This window comes from Dipteris shenzhenensis, chromosome 17 (genome assembly GCF_047967505.1).
Source record: "Dipteris shenzhenensis isolate YYH24624 ecotype China chromosome 17, Dip_SZ_1.0, whole genome shotgun sequence".
Lineage (NCBI taxonomy): Eukaryota > Viridiplantae > Streptophyta > Polypodiopsida > Gleicheniales > Dipteridaceae > Dipteris > Dipteris shenzhenensis.
In genome coordinates, this window is record NC_141612.1 from 38,275,391 (window position 1) to 38,294,559 (window position 19,169).

At 44.9% G+C, this 19,169-nt stretch overlaps 1 protein-coding gene across 1 annotated transcript; it reads right to left on the minus strand.

The window, feature by feature from the left end:
• Positions 1-1,159: 1,159 nt before the first annotated feature.
• Positions 1,160-18,893, minus strand: LOC147892084 (DEAD-box ATP-dependent RNA helicase 38-like). Its single transcript, XM_087388569.1, has 6 exons — positions 18,720-18,893; positions 18,397-18,483; positions 2,116-2,547; positions 1,652-1,763; positions 1,436-1,532; positions 1,160-1,256 (listed from the first exon to the last, which is right to left on the minus strand). The coding sequence occupies exons 1-6, from the start codon at positions 18,891-18,893 to the stop codon at positions 1,160-1,162; spliced, it is 999 nt and encodes a 332-aa protein (XP_087244695.1).
• Between the last annotated feature and the right edge of the window lie 276 nt (positions 18,894-19,169).

Below are 19,169 nucleotides of genomic sequence, written 5' to 3' on the forward strand. Positions count from 1 at the left end.
TAGAAGGAGTTCCAAGGTTTAGAAGAAGGTTCCAGGGTTAGAAGGAGTTCCAAGGTTTAGAAGGAGCTTCCAAGGTTTAGGGTAGAGTACATGGTGGAGAACTCCTCTCCCTCGTAGATCATGGAGTTTAAGGGTTTAGGAGGAGCATAGGAGTGAGAGAGGAAGAAGGTATAAGAGCATGGGAGAAAGGAGAGAGAGGAGGGAGGAGGAGAAGGAGGAGGGAGGAGGAGAGAGGAGAAGGAGAGGAAGAGGATGGGTTGCAAGGTTGGAGGAGAGGGGAGGAGTTGCAAGGTTAGGACATGCTTTTGGACGTGGAGTACAAGGAAGCATGGACACTTGAGACAATTGCTTGGAATACTAAAGTAGAACTCAACAAAATGCCCCAAAGAGTGTGGGCTTCATTCCATTATAGGGTATTTATACAAGTTGAAAAGCTTCTCTCTCTGCATGTATGAAGTGTAACGTAGTCTCTCTCTACATGTAGAACTTGCATGTACAAGTCGTATGTAGAACTTGCATGTACAACTCGCATGTAGAAGTTGTATGTAGAAGTCATATGTAGAAGTCGTATGTAAAACTTGCATGTACAACTTGCATGTAGGAGTTGTATGTAGGAGTCGTATGTAGAACTTGCATGTACAACTTGCATGTAGAACTCGCATGTACAACTCGCATGTAGGAGTCGTATGTAGAAGTCGTATGTAGAACTTGCATGTAGAACTCGCATGTACAAGTCATATGTAGATCTTGCATGTAGAAGTCGTATGTAGAACTTGCATGTACAACTCGCATGTAGAACTTGCATGTAGAAGTTGTATGTAGAACTTGCATGTAGAACATGCAAGTTGGATTTCTAAGAGGGATTATTTCTAGCCTTATGCAAGTACAAGCGAAGCTTTGCCGCTACTCTACACACACATTCTGTTCTACCTAAGTCCATGTTGGCACAGAGTCAACATTTTTTAAGAGTTTGAAACTTATAATTAAGCTTTTCTATTTTATTTGAACATGCTCTACTCCAGGAATCGCCTTCTAATTTCTTAAAGATTTTGATAATGAGGAATGCCCTATTTCCAAGTGGGACATCTTCACAAAGGAACCTAAGTGTCCTACACAAGCATCCAAAACCACCTTTTAGGCTGGTGGGTTAAGAAATAAATTAATGATTTTCTTTGGACTTAGGTTTGAAGCCAATATCCCACCCTTGCTCTTTCTTTAAATCATTCTGGACATCTGCATTGTAATTCTTTAATATACTGTAGATTCATAAACCCCTACACTAAGAGACATGCTTTCATTTTTCAGATATCAGACAATCAGCATGCACATTTACAATAATATAACACAATATTCCAAAAGAGCAAATCAAGTACGACCTTAGACCCCACCCCTCCCCCCAAAAAAAGGAGCAAAAACACTCCAATGTCATTGTCACCAGGCCCTCACCTCAGGGATGTAGCGATTGAAGTGCCTTCCAATCTTATTCAAACTTTCTTCATCTTGTCTAGTCACCAAAAGATTAAAAGCAGCACCTATTGAAACATAGTGCATCATGAGAAACAATCATCAACCTCTACATATATACAAGTCAGTCTGTAATGACCACTCAAACCCACAGCATGAGCTTTGTGAGCCTGCAAACAAAACATACCTTTTCTCCCAAAACGACCACTCCTCCCAATCCTTTGCAGGTATAGTTCATAATCTGGCTCAAATGGAGGAGAATTCTTTACTGGTAGGTCATAGTTGACCACCAAAGTGACCTACAAGACAAATCACAGTGAAGTATGAACATGCAATCAATCAGATGACGTATATACTCTTTCTCAAAAGCTGAGTAGGCATGAGTTGACAAGGTCAACATGCTCAATCCCTGAACATGCTAATCAATCAGATAATCAATCAGATGACGTATATACTTTTTCTCAAAGAAGTCTGAGCATGCATGTTGTTAACCAGGTCATTGCTGTCAATCCGTTTGAATATTAACCTCAAAATACTCGTCATGGCTTACATCAGAAATGAAACGTCAATTTGTTAAATAATCTCCCAAAAAAATTGATCACCATAGGCTTTCTTTAAAACCAAAATATCAACTTGTCAAAAAATCCCCACCTGTGCTTGATCAAAGCCACGTGCAAGAACATCTGTGGATATCAAGATCTTTGTTTGTCCAGATCGAAACTCCTGGATCACACAGTCTCTTTCTTCAATTGACAGACCACCTTGAATTGATGTACATTTGAAGCCATCTTCTTCCAATCTCCTATGCAGCTCACTAGCACTTGCTCGGGTGCGAACAAAGATTATTGACTGCCCAAGCTTCTCAGCTGCAGGAAATATCCTATCTTTAAGCACATTGACTTTTGATATATTATCAGGGCATCTCACACAATACTGCTTGATATTATCAGGGCATCTCACACAATACTGCTTGATAACATCAAGTGAGAGTTCTTTTTTCACAAATACATGATTTGCCTTGAGAACAATGCTCATAGCAAATTGTTTGACATTTTTATCAAAGGTTGCGGAGAAAAGTAATATCTGCAAAAAGCCACAACAATCAGTGTATTAAAAGCAACACAATAAAGGGAAAAACAAACGCTGTCCAAGAAAAAAAAGCCTAATAAATTAATTACAAACGCAATAGTAAACAAAGAGACAAAACCAAGATGGAAAAGAAAAGGGTGAAAAGGGAACATCCAATTCATGCGACCTAGTGGTTCACCTACAGCAAGCTCATCTCTCTCTCTCTCTCTCTCAAACTGTATGGCACTATCCTTGAGCAGAAAATTAGTAAATGGGCGGAGCAACAGGGAGTCAGGGCACCATCCCAGGCAGATTTTTGTCCCAAACACTCCACGGTACATCACATGGTTGCTCTAAGAGCTGCCACAGGGAGCTAAGCATGAGAAAGAGGCTGTTTACTGTTGCTTTGTAGATTTCAAGAAAGCATTCAACAGGGTTCACATAAAAAGTTGTGGGAAAGGATGGGAAAACATCAGGTTCGTCCAAAACTCAAAGAAGCCACGCACCAACTCATGAGTAGCCTTGGATTCTCTCTCTCTCTCTCTCTCTCTCTCTCTCTCTATATATATATATATATATCTATATATATACACACATATGTATAATATAGATATATATAATATATGTATATATCTATATACATATATATACATATATATATAGATATAGATATATATAATATATCTATATATCTATATAGATATATATACATATATATATAGATATATATGCATATATATATAGATATATATGCATATATATATATAGATATGTATATATATATACATATGTATATATATATATATATACATATGTATATATATATATATATACATATATATATATATGTGTGTATATATGTATATATATATATGTATATTATACATATGTGTGTATATATACATATACATACATATACATATATATACCTCTATGTATGTGTATATGTATGTATACGTATATGTATATGTATATGTATATATCCGCCCCTCTGTCATGCTGTTGCTACTCCACGCCTTGCTCCCCATGCGGAGAGGCGGATATATATATATATATATAGAGAGAGAGAGCAGCATGGGGAGCAAGGCGTGGAGTAGCAGCAGCATGGCAGAGGGGCGGATATATATATATACATAGATACACAACAACATAGATACAGCAGCATATATCTATGTATATATATATATCCGCCCCTCTGCCATGCTGCTGCTACTCCACGCCTTGCTCCCCATGCTGCTGTTGTTGCCTCTGCTGCTCCCCTCTCTCTCTCTCTCTCTCTCTCTCTCTCTATATATATATATATATATCCGCCTCTCCGCCATGCTGCCTGCTCTCTCCCCGCCATGCTGCTGCTCCTCCACGCCTTGCTCCCCATGCTGCTCCCCGCCATGCTGCTGCTGTTGCCTCTGCTGCTCCCCTCCATGCTAGCTGCTCACCCCCCCCGCCACCCTTGCTCTCCGCCTCCACCCACCTTGCTCGCTGCTCCCCGCTCACCCCCCCGCCACCCTTGTTGTGTGCCTCCACCCTACTCGCTGTCGCGGGAGCCTCGTCTACCCCTCCAAGCTGTCGTGGGAGCCCTCCAGCCATTGCGGGGGCTTCTCAGCCCCACGTCTCTGTGTGACGCCTGCTGCCGGGATAACGGGGGCACCTGTGTGAGCACGGAGGCCCCCTAGCAGCCCCACGTCTGCTCAGTTGAGCCACTCGTGCAATAGGGAGCCCCGTGGCCCCTAGCAGCTGTGTGCTGCTTGTGACGCAGCCTCAGGATGCTAGTCATCGAGGCTGACCTTGGTGGCCAGCCCCTCAAGACCTCAAGGCCTCCCTCCTCAACTCTCACAGTCTGCACCGAATTCGTACCTGCAAAAAATACACTCCAAGAAGATTACAGGATTAAGAAAGGCTGCCAATATCAAGGCAAAAGAGAGCTCACCAGATCAAAAAACAAGAGGTGATAAGGACCGGGAGTATAGCCTCATTTGCACGAAGGCGGAGAAGATAGAAGACCTGAGTGTCAAATCTTGCATATCAACACTCAAGGAAGTATGCAAGATACAAGACATTGAAATTGAATGCCTATGCAAGAAGCTGAGAGAGACCAGAGGAGACGAGGTCTCAAACCTCCAAGCCCAAATGCAAGATGAAATGCAGAAATGGCAAGAGGAGATGCAAACCAAATGGACATGTGAAAAAGGTAAAATGTTGTAGGACATGAATTGTGCTCTAGGTGAAAAAACCAGTCATTTGGCCTCTAAGATTGAGCTACTAGAAGCCCAGGTTGCTGCCCTTAGAGATGAGAATGACAAACTAAAGGCAAGTGCACACTGGGAGGAAGGGGAGTTTCAGCCACCGGGAGCTGAATACCATTAAAGAACAAATGCAACAGCTCAAAGATGCAAAGGGGGTGCTAGAGGAAGGATGCAAGATCATTGATGTGCTGAAATAAGAGAATGAACAGCTGAAAAAGGAAATGGCAGCTTTACAAACAACGGTACAAGGGAAACATGCTGAGTTGATACAACAAATCACGAAGGGGAAGGCAGATATGCTTGCATGGAAAGATGTGCTAAAGAAAGACACAACACCAATGAAAAGGGAGCTCATCTCTCAAACACTTGAAGAAGAAAAACGATGGGGCAGCAAAACTTTGAATGCGCTGGTCAGAGGTCTACCTGTAGGTGATAGCCCCATGTCAGATGCCAAAACCCTCTTTGACAAGATGGGAATCAACCTTACTTGTAAATCAGCTTGGAGAGTGGGTAAAGCAGATGCATTAACGAGGCCCTTGGTTGTAAAGTTACGGACAGCCACAGATAGATCCACCCTCATGAGTACACGGGCAACACTGAAGGGGACCAAGATCTATCTAGATGAAGACCTCACACTCCTAGAGTAGGAGCATAGAAGGGAAGGAATGGTGCGGGTGATGGCTGCAAGACAAGAGGGGAAATGGGCAGTTTACAAAGATGGCAAGGTGATCATTTGAGAAAGGGCAGAAAGAGAAGTACGAGATGCAGGAGAAGGGGACAGCACCTGACGGTGTCTGAACAATGGGACGAGTATACAAAACAAATTGAAGACGGTAGTATAGAATTGTAATGGCACCCTTTGGTCGGACACAGGAGGGTTCTTGGAGACATGCAGTAACAGAGATATGGTCTTCTACACCAAGACACACGAGAGCCCAAAGAGAGGGCTGCCCACCGTGATAGGATACACATGGGAGTCTGCCCATAGAAGGGAACTAAGGAGGGATAGTGGAGTACGAGGTTCTAGGGGTGTGGATGTCCTCTTCAAATCATCTCTTAGGCCACTCCTTTCAGTGGTTAGGAAAGAGAAACATGGACGGCACATGTGGATTAGAGTTCAAATACCATAGGCACAACTGATCTTCATTGCGGTGTGCTACTTTCCTCCGGATACATCATCCTATGCACGTGAGGTTGCCACAAAAGGGAACAGACCATATGAGAGTATACATGATGATATCACAGAGTTCTCTAGACAGGGTGACACCCTCCTCCTTGGTTACTTCAATGCACGCACAGGGGACAACCAGGTGGGACTACTGGACTTTGCATTTGATTCCCTATAGTACCAAAGTAAGATGTAGCTGAGCTCGGGATAGTGAGACACTCAATAGATGCCCCACATGTGATAGGGTATGGGCGGCACCTACTTATGATGGGAGCGGTATATGATCTGATCATATACAATGGCCTTCAAAGATGGCCATCATCCGGTGGACTCACTTGTTTACCACATGGAGGGGGGGCAAGCACAGTGGACTACCTGATGGACCCCTTGCCTTCGCATCTCAGATTCACGACTTTGTAGTACCTCCTCCCCCACTCGGTGCTGATCACTCACACCAAACATTCTATTTTTCCACTACTAGGCCAGTCATAGAGAGAGTCCTCCATGTGCCCACTCGAACCCATGTTCACTTTGACCAGTCTACGTGAGTCACTTAGCTCAAGTGCTTCCAACCCTACACGGATCGGAGGTAGACCTTGCTCAGGTTTCAGCCACTTTGGCTTCAGTGGTACACGAGGCTGCTATCATATCTTTCCCTACGACTCGAGCCACACATGCCCCAGCTGGGAAGATGCCTCAGAACCCCTAGTATGATGATGAGTGGAAGGAGATGAGAGCTCACCTCACACGTGAGCAAGCCCTGGGACACTTGACCTCATTTGAGGCGCATCACATCTCATGTCGGATGACATGACGTAAGAAGTGGACTTTTTTCACTCGCAGGATTGATGAGGTGATCAGATCCTTTCGAGGGGGAGACCCGGCTATCGGCTAGGGACTCCTATCAGAGGGAAAACAGCCCATCCCCATCACAGACCCAAAGATTTGGCACAGATATGCATGCTCCTTATACGATATCCTAGGTCAGATGCCACCAGATATGTCCTCTATGCCCAGACCCACTACTTGTGACTTGCCCACTGCGCAGAACAGAGGAATACCCTCTTTTGTCTACACAACCGGAGAGCACCAGACCATGAGGACGTACAGAGCACTTTGCACATGGCCAAGAGGTCTTGGCCCCGGTTCTAGCGCAACTGTTCAACCATGCAGTATGTCACAAATTCCCACCTACTTGGAGCACTACCACCATTGTACCGATACATAAGGCAGGGGACCCCATGGATACTGGGAACTACCGCACGACCATGGATAGCAGGCTCTTGGGCAAGCAGGATTCTGGAGACAACATTCCACACTGGACCATAGTTTTATCCTAAGAGCCATCACCGAGGAGGCGAAGTCGAGACGCCAGAAGGTCTACACTTGCTTCGTGGACTTTCGGAAGGCTTTTGACACTGTCCCTCGCTCTCACTTGATCGGGCGACTATAGGAGCTGCATCTCCCAAAGGTCATGATCTGGTGAGTGGAGAGTGATGAGCCTATACGAGTCCATCAGAGGGTGAGTCCGCACTTCTGGGGGGCTATCAGATTGGGTTGAGAGCACCATAGGGGTAAAGCAGGGCTGCCCCCTCTCACCGACTCTCTTCGAACTATACATTGATGAGATCACATCCTTGCCTAGGAGGAGAGAGCTCCCTATTGGCTGATTTGATGGTACAGATACTACTTTATGCAGATGACATAGTCCTCATTTCGTCCTCAATAGAGGGTTTGCAGAGACACTTGGAGGCCTTGGAGATGTTCTATAGAGAGAGGGGCCTGACAGTCAACCTTGGGAAAACCAAGGTCATGATCTTCAACACATCCCAAGTAGTGCTTCATCAACATTGACATCGACATAGTTTCACTTACCGTGGGGAGCCAGTGGAGATAGTGCAGTCCTACACGTACCTAGGGGCAGTATTCACGGGACCAAGCTTCACGATGACCCATGCCACCAGAGCACGACTCACACGAGGGAAGGGAGCCCTGGCCCGATTAGAGAGACAGTGCTTCTAGACACATTTCCAAGATCCACCAACGAAGGGCTAGCTTTTTGGCACTCGTGTGAGACCGACTGCCCTGTATGCAGCACCTTTTTTAAGAAGTGACCTTTCAGCTACTGACTGGAAGGAATTTGAGAGGCTACAGGTGATCATGGGGTCTAGGATGATTCGGAGTAAGCCTTCAATCTCCCATTAGATCATCTAGGCAGAGTTCGCCATGACACCTCTCCAAGTGGACGCCCTATTCCAAACCGTGACGTTTCTCCACAGAGTTTGGGCCCTACCTCAGTGGAGATTACCGAGACTAGCACTGGAGTCATCCCGACGCCTAGTAGAGAGAGGCTTTGATACAGCATGGTATGCGCGGGTGTCCACATGGTTTGATAGCCATGGTATCCACATGGATAGTCTCCCCCCCTTTCAGTACAGCATGGATGTACCACCAGAGCGCCTTCTACATGATAAGATTAACCGTATCATACAATTAGACCTTCTCCAACTTCACACATCTCGGGCTTGGGGGGGGGATCAGGAGCTCCCCACCAAGACCCAGTTCTATCATGACCACTTTCTAAGGATATCAGAGCATGGTCTCATCATCAGGCCCCAGTACCTCGAGGATAGGAGAGTCTTGCACACCTTGCAGATTGCTATCGGACAGATACGAGTCTCGTCCCACCAGTTGTGGATTGAGGCTAGGAGAGCAACCAGCATACCTGGAGAGCAACGAGTCTGCAGACTATGCATGATGGGGGGGGTCGAGACAAAGGAGCATTTTCTATGTGTCTGTTCGACCTACTATGAGATCTGAGAGCAACACCACTGTCCCTTTTAGGAGGGGCTCGGCTTCGGACCACTCACTCGACTGATACATTTCCCCAATCAGGTTTGCATTGGGCTCTACCTGATTGAGATACAGAGACACAGAGATTCCCTTGTGCGGCATCAGCTACAGTCGACGCCTCAGGACACCAAGCTACACCGAGCACAGACACGCATCACTGATTTTTATGCATCTAAGCCAGCACTAGATAAGATCGAGGGCGAGGAGCTCGAGGAGACAAGAGCACTATGAATCAGCAGTGAGGCCCGTCACCACGATGTGGCTGGACGAGAGACACGGAGACCACACACGACACGTGGGACGACCAGAGCATGCACAATTGAGGTTCGACCTATCTCATCCCTCCTCAGAGGAGACTGCTAGAGATGAGGTATTACTCTCGATGTAGCCCGTCGGATACAGAGATCTAGGACAGAGCGCCCCCTGCCACCGCGGGAGACAACCCAACAGACACAGATACGTGAGCTCTTTGCATCACATCAGAGGACCATCAGGGATCTGGGTTATATAGAGCCTCCACATGTACTTGGAGCTCTAGTTCTTAGCAGTTGATTGCTCCCCTTTTTTTTTTACTACTATATTTTGTACTAGCTTTTTGCATTTTTAGCACTTAGTACTCAGCAAGGGCATTAGTGAGCCCTTTGTTTCAGCCCATAGTGGCTTATATGGGTTACATATATCTTGTATCTTGTCTCATAGACCCACGAGGTCTCCTGAAGATGTTGATACACCACTCTCTCTCTCTCTCTCTCTCTCTCTCTCTCTGGGTGATTAGAGATGTTGGTACGCATGCACATGTAGATGGTTTGAGAGATTGGGTTTTCATATAGACAGGTTGCCACCCTTCTAGTACAGCATTGATGCTCCATTTGTCCCGTTCCGGGGCAACAAATTCAACCCAATCATCCGAGAGGATCTCCTATAGCTACACACATTTAGGACATGGCTAGCACAGGCAGAGGTCCCTATGAAGCTCAGCTTCTATCGGGACCACTTCTTGCCATTTCGGCAGAGGGTTTCATCATTCCACCAAGATACACCCAGATCCACCTACCACATTCACTCAGGAGTTCCCTTGGACAATTACGTGTCATCGCACAGGCTTTGTATCGAGAGTGGGCATGCAGAGGGGATACCCAGGGAGAGTTGCATCTGCACTTTGTGTGAGCGCCATGAGATGGAGTCAGAGGAGCACTTTCTTTTCCGTTGCCCAGTCTATTATGAGATTCATGGACGATACCATTGCCTTTTCATAGATGGGATCGATGGCCTCTCCAAACTACTCCTATACCCAGAACAGAGATGCCAGGCAGCTTTTATTCACTAGGCGGGAGAGAGAGAGAGAGACTTATCAAAACATTCAATCAAAACTATTGGTAGAATTTTTCATCTACCTTCGATGAGGTGAGGCTGACCATTCATCAACATCGGCATCGTCCAACCAAACCAGAAACATGGTATTGTTAGACCATCAATGCTAACCTTTTCCCCAACTTGTAATGAAAGAGCGACCTCCTTCTGCAGATCAATTACACCCTTCATAATAACTCATAGATCTCGCAATTGTCTTTTCACAATGATGTCATCCTGCATATTTAAGTTAAAGCATATTCCAACTCAGAAGTAAGATTACTGCATATAGATTTCATTATTCAATAGCTTTTCTTTTTAATTGTGTAAATTGAGCACTGAATAAAGTTTAACCCAATGTGAGCTACAAACAGGAAAGAACCTATTCCAAATTGGGACCAGTAAGTACTAGCAGCACAACTACGGTACACAACTTTGGCCACTGCAATAGACCAAAGCTTATTGCAATGAGTGTTTCTGACAATGAAGAGCCCATTGCTCTTTGAAAATTGTCTACTCCTAGCTTTATTAGCCTGAAATCCTGTAGAAAAAACACTTTCAACTAAATTCCTAGAGAGCTAAATGGAATTTAAAAGTATACCAACCAGAGCTATGGAAAGCGCACCTTGCTTTCTTCCCAAGCCAGAACCAAAATAAATAAAGCAGACACAAGAAGTATGTATACAAAAACTACACTAGAGAAAGCAGCAAGTTCATATCTACATCTTTCCTTGGCTCCAAGCTCCAAGAATAACCAAAATCGCAAAGACAAATCTCTCCTTCTTTCAAATCTACTTAACTCACAAACTATTGATAGTAGTCATGCTAGACGGACCTCATGCCCTCCTATATGTGCATTCGCATGAAGTGGAGACGCCTGGCCTCAACTTAGCATGTCTTGGTGCATTCTCTAGTGGCAACATTATTGAAGAAAGTACAATAGTGTCCTTGGACTATAGAGTGTCATTATTATTCGGGTGCTCCTCGGCTCACCTTGAGCGATTCATATTATCTATGGACACTTATTCTTTGCCATGATTTGTGCTCGCAAAACAGTGATTGGTGGTCATAAAATCACGACAAGTATAAATCTGTAAGGTTCAAAGATGTTTTGACTAGAATTGATGAGCTTTAGATCCCCTCACCAAACTTTATCCAAGAAAAGCCAGGCTTTATGAAGACTTCTACAATTAGAGTAGGATGCTAAGAAAAGTATGAGCTAGGCTTATAAAAACAAGCCAAGGGCTTAGTTTATGGGGATGCTGGGAGATGGAGTTCACAAAGACCATAGGACTAGTATGGTTAAGCAGTGGTAGGATGGTGGAAGGGACATGTGGTATGGGATGCATGACCTAACCCTTAGTGGACTAGCTTCCGTGTTGATCTAGACCTCAAAGCTTAGGGTGTTTTGAGGTACTGAACATATGGCTCGGAGGTAAGCTCGCTAGCTCAATCCTAAGGGGTCCAGTTACCTAATCATTGTCGTGGATTCTTAATCAAGGTAATAGTCTAAGTAATAAGTTATCATATGGCTCGGAGTTCTAAGCCAAGTAATAAGTTATGCCTATGCCAAATTGCTCAAGATAGCTAGTGAATACATGAACGTTTACGCTGGCATGTTTTGGTAATACAAATTTGCTATAGCGATGTGGGTATAGCAAGTTGCAATTTGATATAATGATGTAATTAGCCAATTCTAGCACAGGCAATATGTATTGATGATCTAGAGAACAAATTCCTACTGCCAGAGATCCCAGCTCACTATCTAAGGATTCTCTGTAACAGGCGCTAACAACTAGGGTGGCGGACTATACAACCATCTGATCCCTCTCGGGGTGATGTTGTGGAAAACACCTGCAGGTCAAGCCTTGCAGAAATGTTCCCATCGTGCGACGATAGCTCGAGAACCTAGAGAGCCTCGCTCCCAAATGGCACGAAGCGTGAAGATGATGTCCTACCAGATGGCTACCAAGGTGGTCGACGGTGGAACATGGTGCTGGCCCATAACCCAGCTGCAGCGAGCAACCCAAATGTTCCATGTCGTAATGCTGGCTACTCTCCCACACGCTATCCTTGGATGAAGGAAGAGGTTGATGACTAGTGGGAGTGTAGCGGGAGATAGACTATCCTCACTCTCTCTCCTACTCAATACTAACCGCAACTGCAAGATGATGCACTCAATACACAAAGTGAGCTATGGATGTGAGTGAAAGAATCAGAGGGAGACAATGTAGTGGACCTCCGAAGAGGAAATAGATACAACTGAATAATGAACGCCCAAAGGGCTGAATACAACTATATGAAGGGCTGAAACCCTCACTGCAATACTGGAAGGCTAGACTACCTAGAGGAGGTGAATCCTCACTAGATCCTTGAAGAGGCTGAAGCTACCCTCCTACTGGTCTACTATAGGGAGGCCTGACTATGCTACTGTACTGCTGCCCATCGATTGGGCTGACATGGCACTGACCAGTCCATGTGGTAGCCGGTTGGGTGCTGACGTGGTGCCTTTTTTGCGATCCCCCATTGTGCATGTGAGAAAGCTACAAGTGAGACTTTTTCCTTCTCTCGCACTCTCTTCACATGGTATCAGAGCTCAGTTCGTGGTAAGGAGCTCAAGAAAGCAAACCAAGTTCACGGTGTCCTAGTAAGAGGATAAGTCAGTGCTTTCCTTTTTTTTCAAGTTTGGGAGCAAATCTCTGCAGGTAGCACAACCGGAAAGTGCAAGAGTGCACTGTCTCAAATTGGGATGCCCTTCGCGGTGTGGCGAGAGGGCAGTATATGCTACGAGCCATTTTTTTGATTCGAGGCCATTTCGGGGCCCATTTTGGTGGCGGAAGTTTTCTGCAGGCACTCAGGAAAGTGTCCCGTTTTTGCTGTGCGACCACTGCTCTACAAGTCGGTGAAAAGTTATCGTAGAAATTACATCGTATGCCTGTGCACAAAGATATTGGGAGTGACAAAATCATTCTTATTGCCTGTTGATGCATAATCATCACTAGGAAGTGACTGTGTGGTCAAATACCACTCTCGTCAGTTTTGCAAATTTGCCCTTATGAGGCAGAAGTTGTGTTTTTTTTTTGCAGTGACAGAATATTTTGCAGTCTTCTGTAATGGCGTCTGATGCTCTTTCACAGATTGTCACTGAAAAGCTTGACAAGAACAACTTCCAAGCATGGAAGTTTAGAATGACGAATTTCCTTAAGGGAAAAGGCTATTGGGAGTTCATTACTGGAGCTGAACAAGAACCAGTTATTCCTAATGTTCCCAATCAACAGGAGTTGCAGGCATTTAAAGGTTGGCATGAAAGAGCTAGAAAAGTTATGTACTGGCTGTCTATCAGTATTTCAGATTCTATGATTGTGCATATTCAAGATGCAAGCATGCTGAAGGAGGCGTGGGATACTTTGATGAAAATGTATAGCACAAATACGCAAGCTAGGAAAATGCAGCTCAAGCAGGAGTTGCATAATGTGCAGAGAGAAAATATGAGCATCAATGACTACCACATGAAGGTGAAGAAGATTGCAGATGCACTTGCTTCTATTGGGTTGCCAGTGGAAGATGATGATTTAGTTTATGTGACTTTGAATGGTCTAGGAAAGGATTATGCACAATTCCGGACATCCATTGCCGTCTGTGAGAATTTTTTTGATTTTGAGGAGTTGATTGCTCTTCTAATTTCTGAAGAGCAGAGAAATGGTGGTGCATCTTCTTCAGGAGGAACTTCAAAAGAAGCTGTCTTCTACTCAAATGCTGGAAGAGGTAGAGGCAGAGGTAGAGCAGGCCGATTTGGAGGCTGTCGTAGAAATCAAAATATGCAGCAAATTCAAGAAAACCAGTCCTATGGAGGAGGACATAGTAACTTTAGAGGCAGGGGGAGCCAAAGAGGTCGTGGTGGATGGCAGAGAGGCCAAAATGCAAACAACAATGTTGAATGCTACTACTGTGGTAAAATGGGTCATATGGTTAAAGACTGCTATAAAAAGCAGAATGACATCATGACTAGAAAATTGCAGCAAGGCAATTATGCATCCTTTAGTAGACAGGGTGATGATAGAAATGAGCATCTATTTATGGTGCATCACATGACCAATTCTGTGACAAGTGTAGAAGAAAGCAATGATGTGTGGTATGTTGACTCAGGTGCATCAAACCACATGACAAGTCATGCAGAATGGATGCAGGATGCAAGGAAAATGGAAAGACCAGGATTTGTGGAGACTGGTGATGATACTGCACATCCTATTGTGTAGATTGGTAAAATTGCTTTATCTATGCAAGATGGAAAAAAGAAATACCTGTCTGATGTATTTCATGTCCCGAATATGACCAAGAACCTAGTTTCTATTGGTCAAATGGTTGAGCAGGGCTTGCAGGTCAGATTTAATCCTCATGGATGCTTTGTTGAGGATATGAAAAATAAAGATCACTTGATAGCAAAAGGGAAGAAGAAGGGCAGGATGTTTACGTTGGATGCGGACATGCCTGAATTGAGTGCAGCAATGTTTGCACATGGGACCGGTGTAGTTGCAGATATTGATATCTAGCACAACTTTAGGCTGCTCCACATCTGGTACTGTGGTGAGTGCCGGACCATATGTGGTTTGAGCTAGGACACATGAAAGACTGGGTGCATGGTCCATGTCGAAGGTAACTACAACTTCATGTCGTTCACCACCTTGATGATTTGAAAGGATCCAAAACTTCGATGAGAAAGCTTCGGACATTTCCTTCCCATCTGCTTGAGACGTTTCTTCATGATCTGTAGATAAACCCACTGCCCTTCCTTGTAGCTTACATCACACATGTGCTTGTTGGCTTGCATCCAGTACATCTCCTGGGCTTTTGCAATGCGGTCTTTTATAGACTCCATGATCTGCTCATAGGTCTATGTGATGCGATCGGTTTCGTGTACCTTCTTGGATGTCCCGGTGAGAAGGGACTTGAACCTCTTGCCAAAATATACCTCATAGGGAGTCCGACCCATGTTGGAAGAATGGGTGTCATTTAGGATCCCTTGAACTAGGGGTAAGTATTGTTCCCAGCAGGGCTAAGCATCCGCAACATAGCATTTCTGAATATCAAAAGCTAACTTGTTGTAGACTTCTGTCTTGCCATCGGACCGCGGATGAAAACTTCTGGAGAAACTAAGCTTGGTACCAAAGTTGTCAAACAGGGCTCTCCAAAACTGACTCGTAAAGTTGGAATCCCTATCGGACACAATGATACGGGGCATGCCACACATCGGATACCACCATTGGAGAAATAAACGAGTTGTGCCATGTGCGTCGATGGTACCTTTGCATGGAATCAGCATGATAAACTTGCTAAACTTGTCCATGATGGTTAGGCACATGTTCTTCCTGGTACATATAGCCGGTGGAAGGTCGATAACAAAATCCATACTGATCTGCTCAAAGGGTTGGTTCGAAATCTCAAGGGGCTGGAGTAATCCTGGTAGCTTCCCGTGAGACACCTTCACTTGTTGGCACACTTGGCAACGAGACACATACTGATGAACATCACTGTGCAAATGAGGCCAAAAAAATCTTGTGCTCTATCTTCTCGAGAGTGCCTACGACGCCTCTATGTCTGCTTGGAGAATCATGCATATCATGGAGTATGGTAGCACGGTATGAGGGCAACACACAAAGTCATCCTTTGAAGAATAACCACTCGTCATGTATAGCATAGTCGCCTGGGTGCTCGTCAAGCATGACTTTGTACCAAGGTGTCTTGAAATCACCGGTTGCGCATTTCTTCGATAGAAGACTCCTGGACTATGGAAATAGAGGTGACCATTCCTGCTCATCGACTAAGAGCATCTGCCAAAACATTCTCTGATCCGGGCTGATACTCAATCATGCCGCCAAAATGTTGAAAACTTTGGCTCCATCTGGTTCGTCGATCGGACCACTGAGCGGCAGGCATGGTCTAAAGCCACTGCAAGGCCTGATGATCTGTGGGGGTGCCAAGTCCCTTTAGTAAGAAATCCTATCAAAATCTTGAGTATGAAATGAATTTAACAATATGCCATGAGTAGAAATTATTCAAATTAACATGGTTGTGTCCTGGGGCGCCAACTCAATATGTAATATGTTACTACCCTCGTCCGCAAATCTAGGCTATTGGGGGACAAGGTCTATATTTAATATGCATGTATTTTCTTTAAAATTTTCATATATGCAAGGGAAAAATATAAAAATTTCATGTCCCCCCTCCCACAAAATATAAGGTATATACCTTGAAAAATATGCAAGGTTTTTAGATTTGTACATATTTTTCATAATATGTGAGGCCCAAGGGGGGCGGTCTTTTGGATGAGGGGGGTAAAACAAAAAACACACTAAAATATGAAAACCCATCTTTCAAATTAATGTAACTTTTTCATGTGTTACCCAAATTTCAAGGTGTAAAGACATATTTGAAGCTCTTTTAGTGTTCTACACTAAAAGAATCTCTTGCTTTGTGGTAGGCACCTCCCACTCCACAATATCTTTCACCTTGGCTGGATCCAGGCGAACACCTGTTGGAGTGATGATGTAGCCCAAGTAATGTATCTCTTCCAAGAAAAAACTACTAATTGGTGTCCTTCAGAAGTTGAAGTACGTGCTGAACATGTTTCACATGCTGTGCTAGATCCTTCAAGAAAATCAGAATGTCATCGAGAAATACAAAGACATTCTTACCAATCAATGGTTTGAAGATTCCAAGCATCATATGGTTGAAGGATGGAGGTGCCCCTGTGAGACCAAAGGGCATCACCACAAACTCATGCTGGGCTTTTTCTGTGCGAAAAGCCAGCTCATGAATCCAAATTTGGTGGTATCCACTCTTCAGATCAATTTTCGAGAACATCTTGGCTCTGTTCAGATGCTCCAAGATGTAGTCGATCCGTGGCATGGGAAACTTGCTCTTGATGGTCACCTTGTTCAGTGCGTGGTAATCCACACACATCCAAGCTGAATTGTCCTTCTTCTTGATGAAGAGGATCAGAGCTGCATATGGTGAGTTACTAGGGCAGGGATGAAGCCACTGCGTAACAACTCCTCTAACTGCTACTCAAGCTCCTCCTCCATTGTCTTGCTGAGACGGTAAGGATGCTTGTTGCTGGGAGGTGATGATCCAGGCAAAAGCTCAATACGATGGTCCTCTGGCTGACTGGGTGGTAAGGCTGGAGGCAAGCTCGATGTGAGAAAAATGTCCTAGTACTGCTGAAATAAAGCTTCCTGCTACTCGGGGGTCCTACTTGGAACTTCCGTATTGGTCGCATTGACATAGACGATGTATGCTTCTCCTCCCTTCTGAATCTCGTGTGCTATCTGGATTGTGGAAATCAAAGGGCAAGGCAAAGTGTCGTTGAGCCAACCGATGTACTTGCCCCCATGGTTTGGAATTTTGAGGTCCAAACCCTGGTTCTGATGGTTTGGGTGAACTTCGAATTGGTGCCACCATCGGGCTCCCAAGATGATGGAGAGATGATGTCCGCTGCTTGAGTTGGTGCGACCCTAAAGTTATGGGTGTCGGCCCATCCTCCTATCTTTAGAGTGGCTCCTGCGGCCACCTTGTTGCTCTCCGCCTACTGTCCTATGAATGCCCCATTTAGGGCGATGGTACCTAACAGGGTGAGAGTCAACCGGGCTTGCTGAGGAGCTTTGGTACAAATGATGTCCTCAGAACTCCTTGAATCTATGGGGATGAGGACTTTCTAGCTGTTGATTTGTCCATATAACTGGAACATGGTGGGAAATTGGTGAGAGTCCCCCTTCTGCTGATCTTCTTCAATCTCCTCTATAACCACTGAGGTTGTCTTGGTTAGAGTTAAAGTTGTAAAAGGTCCACTAGACATGGATCCAATGGCTTGTTGCTTTTTGAAATGCAGGCAATCTTTCTTTTTGTGCCCTATTCATGCCAAAAGAAGCAGCGGTTCTCTTTGGCATAGGTCGTTCGGGTGGCTGCATCTAAGTATCCTCCAGAGCCATTGCTATCTTTTTCTGGCAAGTTCTTCTTTTGTTGCCCTGTGGCCTTCTTTCCTCCATCTATGGCAGAGGAGTCCAGGGGCTTCTTACTATTGAATGGCTTTGGTCCTTGACCCTTGTGCATGAGCTCAAAGTTCTAAGCAAGCTCGTATGCACCCTCATAGTTCTGTGGCCGAAAACTATGGACATACCACTGAATGTCTTATCGCAGCCCATGAAGAAACTTGTTTGGCTTCTGATTTTCCTCGAGCTGCAACTGTATGAACACCTGAGTGAACTTATTGGCATAATGATTCACCGTCTCGGTGTCTCCTTGGCGTAGTTCGTAGAGCTGACCCTGAAGCCTATCCAGGTACTGTGGTGGCAAGAATCGTGATTAAAGATCTTTCATGAATTTCGTCTAACTGTAGAAAGATGTCTCCTCATCTGTATCATAGTGGTTCTTCTACCACTTGAGCCACCAGGTGGCCACGTCACCTATGACGTGCATGGATGCTAGGATGCACCGCTCATTGTCCTTCGTAGGCATCACTAAAAAACAACTTTCAAACTGATTGATCCATGAAGTCACCACTAAAGGTTCTTTCTTACCATCGTACCATGTGAAGTTGAGCTTCCTTGGAAAGGAAGGCTTAGCTGAAGGTGGAAGTCTCTCCTTTTCTCCCCCCGTTGGTCGGAGTAGAGAAATGAGAAGTTGTCGATCTCGTTCTTCCTTCTCTTCTCAAACAGTATGTTCTTGGAGCTCCTTGGCGTCTTGAGCCTCATGGGTCCTGGAGCTCCTTGGCTTCTTGAGCCTCTCGATCACGTTCGTCTTTTGCTTCCCAAGCTGCCCTTTCGGCTTCTAGAGCTTCCCGATCACGTTCTTCTTTTGCTTCCCGAGCTAGCCTTTCGACTTCTGGAGCTTCCCGATCGTGTTCTTCTTTTGCTTCCCAAACTTCCCGACCGTGTTCTTCTTTTGCCTCCCGATATTCCCGATCGCGTTCTTCTTTTTCCTCCTGAGCTAGGCTTTCACTCTCTCTGGCGGCTTGCTCACGATCTTCT

What these genes read in the sequence shown, in the direction of transcription:
- LOC147892084 (XM_087388569.1), bottom strand. Translation starts at nt 18,893, where the DNA reads ATGAGGCTCAAGACGCCAAGGAGCTCCAAGAACATACTGTTTGAGAAG. An exon ending in ATGCCAATAAGTTCACTCAG is followed by an intron (nt 2,548 to 18,396) that starts GTGTTCATACAG and finishes GGCTTTTTGCAG; the next exon opens with ATATTACTTTTCTCCGCAAC. An exon ending in TGGTCGTTTTGGGAGAAAAG is followed by an intron (nt 1,533 to 1,651) that starts GTATGTTTTGTT and finishes ATGTTTCAATAG; the next exon opens with GTGCTGCTTTTAATCTTTTG.